At 40.8% G+C, this 7,168-nt stretch overlaps 1 protein-coding gene across 1 annotated transcript in view; it reads right to left on the bottom strand.

Moving 5' to 3' along the window:
* Positions 1–2,550: 2,550 nt before the first annotated feature.
* The window catches only part of LOC101852576 (failed axon connections homolog), a gene marked incomplete at its 5' end in the record, with an annotated part of 7,891 nt that continues 3,273 nt past the window's right edge, over positions 2,551–7,168 (bottom strand). The window contains 3 exon segments of the mRNA XM_005109437.2: positions 2,551–3,047; positions 5,073–5,198; positions 6,556–6,752. Coding sequence (XP_005109494.2) covers positions 2,773–3,047; positions 5,073–5,198; positions 6,556–6,752 — 598 coding nt within the window.

The following is a 7,168-nucleotide window of genomic DNA, read 5'->3' as shown; positions in this document are numbered from 1 at the left end:
CACAAATTTTTGTATTAGATCTATCTACCTGGTGCTACGGAACCAAGCAAGCTAAGTAATCAGACGATCGTGTTTACGATTGACTTTACTCTATTATAGATATTATCTAGATCTAGAGTCTAGATTTAGCTAGATTTAGATCTAGATCAAGAAGAAGTAGAAGATGATTCAGTCCAAACAGGACTATTTTGGGGAGGTCCTGGTCAGGTCGGGACGGGTCGGTTTGCTCGACAGACTGACGGCGCAAAGTGGCTATTGTGGCACAAATTTTAATTGATCGCGCCCGACTCATTGCCTCAAAAACAAACGCGTTGTTTTCAGGCAACGAGTCGGGCGATCATCCCAACCCGATCTCATCCGCAACGGGCACTGGGCACCCCGTAGTGCAAAGGAAGTGGTAGATCTAATTTCAGGTACGAATTGAGTCTTATTGACGCCATCGCGTCGTTATTTATTATTTATTTTTAGTTGTGGAAGAAAATTTCGGTTATTTTTACGGAAATTAACTTATTATTTTTCCAATTTTTGCAGAAAATTGCCTAAGATTTGCGAATTCACAAAAATGGCAAAAGTTGCGCGAAAGTTGCGCTGAGACCAAAAGTTGCGTACGCAACTTGCGGGGTGCGAATTTCTCTGACGACAGATTATAATACTGAGAATATGAGAATAAAGAACAAGAAGAAGCCATTTTTCTGGAAATGTAGAAATGAAACAATTATTTTATTTACATTTGTGAAACAGGAACAATGACATGTCATATTTACATGATTGTTGTAGATTCTATGTAGATCTCTGTGTCATTCTTCTACGGCACTTCCAAACGGCCAATGTATAAGCCGACATTGCACTTCCTCTTTCTTGGAGGCACCGATAAGTTCCAGTGGGTGGTTGATGGGTGCTCTGGCGTTGTTTGTTCCTTCTTTCCTATCAAAAATCTATCGTACTTATCTCTCCTGATTGTTTGTTTGTTTGTTTGTTTGTTGTTGTTGTTGTTTTTTTGTGTTTTTTTTTGGGGGGGGGGTATAATATTACTCTCTTGTAGACATAATCTATTCTTCGGCCCTTACATGACCTTATTGTGTTGCAAGTGCCGTAAAACACTTACTAAAACTAAAGATGTGTTCCAGAGACACGGCAACATACTCGTAATTTGTTTCAGAAACAAACAAAAACATTTTTTTGGAACATTCTTAATCTTATAACGTTAGGCCAGTTCTGTCTCTTGGGCAGATGTTGTGAAGTACAGAAAGCATAGGCCCTAGTGATAACTGAGAAACATGTTGTTGTTTTTTATATTTAAAATATTTCCTCTCATTAGCCAAAACCACAAAACCACAAAACCACAAAACCACAAAAGTACGACAGTAGTAAAGTAGAAGCTTACACAGCCACCAGCTGAGGCTTCATTCAATTCTGGATGAATTACCCCCCCCCCCCCCCCCCCAAAAAAAAAAACAACAAAAAACAACAAACAAACAAATTTTTTTTAAAAATTAACAAATTGGTAAGTAAATACATATATTAATTAATTAATTAATTAATTAATTAATTAATTAAAAAATAAATTTTAAATAAATAAATAAATTAATTAATTAAAAAAAAATAAAATACCTTTTTACACTCGGAAATAAATAAAAAAAATTTTTAAAATAAACATCCCAATAAATTTTTATAAATAAATAGTGATGATAAAGATGAGGCAGGGGCTATAATGTTTCCCCCAAGCCAAAACTCTCCCCCCCCCCCCCCCCCCAAGTTACTACCGCCAACTCTACCATGAGCTCTTCCCCTCTGGTCGGTGTGTGGAGTTGTCAAGGTTCTCAGCCCGCCTGAAGGTCCTGCCTTGTAAATATAACCTCATGGCGTTGATAAAGGTGTTAGGGCCTAATCATAGGCTATCTTTCCACTTATTGTTTACCTTTAAAAAACCTGACAGTGTTGATCGGTTGGTTACAGTAACACCTTTTAACCTATTAAAAAAACCCACATAGTATTGATAGGATGATTTCAGTTATATCCTTAGGCTTACATTTCATCTTTTTTAACAACAATAATAACACTACACAGTAGTGTAAACATAATAAATCATGATTGGTTTCACAACTAGTCCAAACGTACGTTTATCTTAACCCTATCCGAACGTCGTGTTTTACTATCGTATCTATAAGACTTGAGGAACTCTGTGCCACCAATTAACCCTATCCGAACGTCGTGTTTTACTATCGTATCTATAAGACATGGGGAACTCTGTGCCACCAATTAACCCTATCCGAACGTCGTGTTTTACTATCGTATCTATAAGACATGGGGAACTCTGTGCCACCAATTAATTAACCCTATCCGAACGTCGTGTTTTACTATCGTATCTATAAGACATGAGGAACTCTGTGCCACCAATTAACCCTATCCGAACGTCGTGTTTTACTATTGTATCCATACGACGTGGGGAACTCTGTGCCTCCACTTTCCAAAGAGGAAATTTACTCGTTAATCCGATCTGTATGCTTTAGCATAGCAGTCTGTCAAAATTATTTTTTGAGAAAACTGAAAGTTTCAAAGAGATCGTCGCTCTAGAAGTATTCTAAAATGCGAAGAATACAACCCCTGGGGTACGAAATGACCCCAGGGCGTACAGATAGGGTTCAACACTGCAGAATATAGAATCTATTGCCTCGTGTTCCTCACAATTCATAAACAATTAATGCCAAGCCGGATCTAATTGTCCGTCCTTAGATGAAATTCTTTCCTCGAACACAATTTGAATCAAATTGATCAGGACGAGTTTGTTCCATTAATCTTCGCAGCTCGAGATCTTAATACTTCGCTTTCCGTAAAGTCGCTGCTCATTGGTCCAATTGGCGTGACGTCATCGATACTGCTGTCTGCGTGCTGTAAGGGGGGACTACTTTTTTTCCCCTCCTCACTTTTGGCGGTTCCGTTTTTGTGTGCGTCTGCTTTTGTTTTGGCGCCAAGAAGTCTCTCCTCCCAGTCCGGCCAGAAAGCTTCCTTCATTTTGAGGCAGAACTGTTCCAGATTGGGGAATTTTTCTGAGGACGAGAACAGGACGCATGATTAGCCCCTCTCCCTGTCTGGATGATGCATTAATATGTTCCGGACAATTCATCGATGCTGCGCGTTTTAAAGATCGTATAATTGCGCGGCAATCTGAAGACTGCTCTGTGCGTTTTAACAATTGTATAATTGTATCATTCTTATGAGCTCTTCAGTTTCAAATCTTAGTTTTAATTTTAATTTTCATATAATTTTTACTCTTTTGCAAATATACGTGAATGTTCCTTGATGTGAGTAAAAGAATAAAGGTAGAAGTGAAGTGAACTTTGAGTTTGATACCTGGCATTCTATCATTCTTGTTGGCTCTCAGATATTTCTACACTTTTGAAAATGTGTGTGAACGTAACTTGATGTGAGTAAAAGAATAAAGATGGAAGTGAATTTATTTTTTTTTTTTTGCATAAAAAAGAGCTATTAACACAATCTGCAGATTGTCCCGCAATTATGCGATGGTCAAAACGCTCTGTGCAATCTGAAGATGGCTCCGATCAGTAAATTATGCGGAACACATATAAAATAACAGTTAACTATGAAATACTACAAACCATTAGCTGTGTATTATGACAAATGACTAGCTACGAAACTCTGCTTACAGATACTCCAAACTATTAGCTTCAAAATAGGCGACTTCCTAAAAGTACTACAAATGATTCGTTACGAAATACAACCCATGAGTACACGTACTTCAAATAAAGATTAGTTCTGAAATATAACCTACAATTAGTACATGTACTACAAAAAATGAGGGTGGCTTTCGTGGCCTAGGGGTTAAGGTGTTGGCCTCGCATTCAAAGATCCCAGGTTCGAATCCCGGTAGCGACCGAAAAACTTTCTTCTCTAAAATTGTCTCCTTTTACCCCCTTTCCTGCTCTCTAGCAATATTCTGTCGTCTGCTTTCATCTTCTCTTCCCCCCCCCCACCCCCTCACCCCCTTTGCCCTCTCCTCTGGGCTCCTGACTCTTTCTGCAGCCTTTCTACTGCTACTCCTTGACTCCTCCTTACAGCTGTCTTTCTGCCACACCCCTGATCTTCTGGTTAGAAAGATTTACACCTAGCCTTCTCGGACAAGGGCGAAAAATCTCGGAGGGCCCGTGTGCAAGTTGCGCACGTTAAAGATCCCTTGGTGGTCTAAAATCGATAAGAGTAGGCTTCGGCCGCCACCCGGGCAAAATTCAAAATTTCCTACCAATTAAAAGTATTAGGTGTGTCCCGCGCGCTCATATGACCTTATGCAGTTGCGAGCGCCGTAAAACACTTACCAAAACAAACAAACAAACAAAAAAAGATTAGTTCTGAAACACACCCGACAAGTACATGTACTACAAATAGTGATTAGTTACGAAGTACGACCGACAAATTATAGAGTCAAACGATTGGAATTATAATGCAATATAATAACAAATGATTAGCTATGAAATATGACCTTTTGAAATTATACTCAAAACGATTAGTTAAAAAGGAACACCCGACAAATACATGTACCACAAACGATAAACAGCAAAATGTGAGGCAGCGTGGTGAAATCAGGCGCTCGTCGAAATGACGAAATCGGAGAAACAGGCATTTTCCCGTCAGTTTGGACACTTTTATCGAATTTTTCTTTTTCTGGCTTAACCTCTTTTGTGTCCATATAAAACACATTTACATGTGAATTTTACTGAAAAACATTGATTAAAGGCACAAAATGTGTGTTTTTTTCTGTTTTCAAAAACTCTTTTGCTATTGGAGTGACCTAACATTGGCGACCATTTTCTCGCTAGTTTCACAACTAAAACCAGGCGACCTCACCTCCTTCAACCGCAACTATCTTGAGTTCTATTCATGATATATGGGTATTTATTTCATTGGAAGCAAGGCGAAAAATCAGCTTTCACATACCAATAACTCCACATGCCTAAAAATTGACGAGCGCCTGATTCTCCCGCGTCGTAACACTAATACTACAAATGGTTATATAAGATAAAGATATATGAGTGGCTGGTTGTGTGTAACCTGCGTACCTCTGGCCTCCGCAGCCACGGGACATAGTGGCGTGCCCCACAACAGCTCACACAGCTGTCCGAACAGCGCGCAGTCTACCTCTGTCACTTCCTCCTTGCTGTTGCCGAACAGGAAGTTCTTGTTGCCTGGTTGGGGTGGGGGTGGGGGGGGGGAGAGATAGAGAGAAGGGAAAATAAATACATGTACAGTACAAAGCGGGCGGGGAGAAGGAATGATAAAAGTTGAAGATCGGTAGAACCGACACAGGTTAAAAGGTCAGAAAGTTCAGTCTTATGAATGGAAAATAGCTGTATATAACTAACTTCAAAAATGAGGATAAATGCCTCTTTCATTTTTAAATGCATACTTTTAGTTTCTCTTGTATTGTACGAACTTGATTAAGTAGACCATATTGATACCTGCAAGCATTTCCTATACTATTGCATTTGAAGTGTATGGTAATTTCATAATTACTAACAAGCCAGATATTGAAATTGCACGTATCTATAGGGTGTACGATCGCTTTGGATTCGGTCGTTTGCATTGTGAAAGTTTAAGAAGTTCAGGGACCCCCCCCCCCTGCCCCCCCCCCCCCTCCCCCGTGAAATGTACCGTCGGCTGTATTGTCACGTTCACTTCCTGAAGCCCAAGTCCCATGCATTGATCGTCGAGTATTTTGTACTCTGTTTGGCTCATACATACCTCGGCTGAGATGTTTAGAATCTTTTCTCCAAAGGGAGTATGTTAGCCCGAGGTTTTACTGTACGTAGAGGTCCTTGGAAACTGAAAAGTTTACATTTTTGTGTGCATTTGAACCAAACCCAAGTTTTTGTGTTTTTGTCTTTGTTTTGTTTTGTTGTTGTTGTTGTTGTTGTTTTTTTGTGTTTTTGTTGTTGTTGTTGTTTGGTTGTTGTTGTTGTTTTTTGTGTTTTTGTTGTTGTTGTTGTTTGGTTGTTGTTGTTGTTTTTTGTGTTTTTGTTGTTGTTGTTGTTTGGTTGTTGTTGTTGTTTTTTTTTGGGGGGGGGGGAGTAAATCCACACTGCAAAGCAAATAAATATATTTTTTAAAAGGACGTTACAGGTATATAGCCAGAACAAAATAAATCAATCGATTTTTTAAAATGTCCAGTAGGCTCGGAAAAAATGGCGGTTTCTTCAATTTCATTATTTGCACGAGTGTCTAATTTCACCAGGATACCACAAATGTCCAGTTTGTCTAGAATGGACTCACCCAGTTGTCTAATGGACTCACCCAGTTGTCTAATGGACTCACCCTGTTGTCTAATGGACTCACCCAGTATAACGGACACACCCAGTTGTCTAATGGACTCACCCAGTTGTCTAATGGACTCACCCTGTTGTCTAATGGACTCACCCTGTTGTCTAATGGACTCACCCAGTATAACGGTCACACCCAGTTGTCTAATGGACTCACTCAGTTGTCTAATGGACTCACCCAGTATAACGGACAGAATGGACTCACCCAGTTGTCTAATGGACTCACCCAGTATGACGGAGAGGGCCCTGAGGTCATCACGGGTCAGTTTGGTGACCTCGTCGTGTGAGTGTCGACCTATGCCATGGACGGCCACCCTGCGGGCTGACTCGTGTCTCAGGTACCAGATGAAGGGGGCGGGGAGACCCAGTTGACGGTACAGGGTACTGGACGGGTCACCACACAGTCGGTACCACACGATAGCCCTGAGGGGGGGGGGGAGTATGAGAGTAAGAGTTATATGGTCGCTTTTACGCACAAGGGGGCTTTCCGCCAAAAATGCTGTTTTGAGAAAATCGAAGTTCAAGTGTTTGCCCCTTGTTCTGTGGTTTATAATTCGCTGTGATCACCAGACAAGCCAGAATCACGTGAAATAAGTAAATAAACTCAGTGTAGCCTAGTGAGGGTAGGAGAATAAGGGAGCACGGGGGGTATATGAACAGACGGCGAAGGTTAAACTGGCCTTCCGAGCCACGACTAAGACCTAGTCTGAGCAGGGATCGACGCTACTGGTGGGTCGACACAGTGGTCGACGCTACTGGTGGGTCGACACAGTGGTCGACGCTACTGGTGGGTCGACACAGTGGATGGAGCTCCGGACCTGTACGACCCACACTCATCG

This window comes from Aplysia californica, unplaced genomic scaffold (assembly GCF_000002075.1).
Source record: "Aplysia californica isolate F4 #8 unplaced genomic scaffold, AplCal3.0 scaffold00778, whole genome shotgun sequence".
NCBI classification, from domain to species: Eukaryota; Metazoa; Mollusca; class Gastropoda; order Aplysiida; family Aplysiidae; genus Aplysia; species Aplysia californica.
The sequence above is the reverse complement of the archived record's forward strand: the minus strand, read 5'-3'. Positions and strand labels throughout refer to the sequence as shown.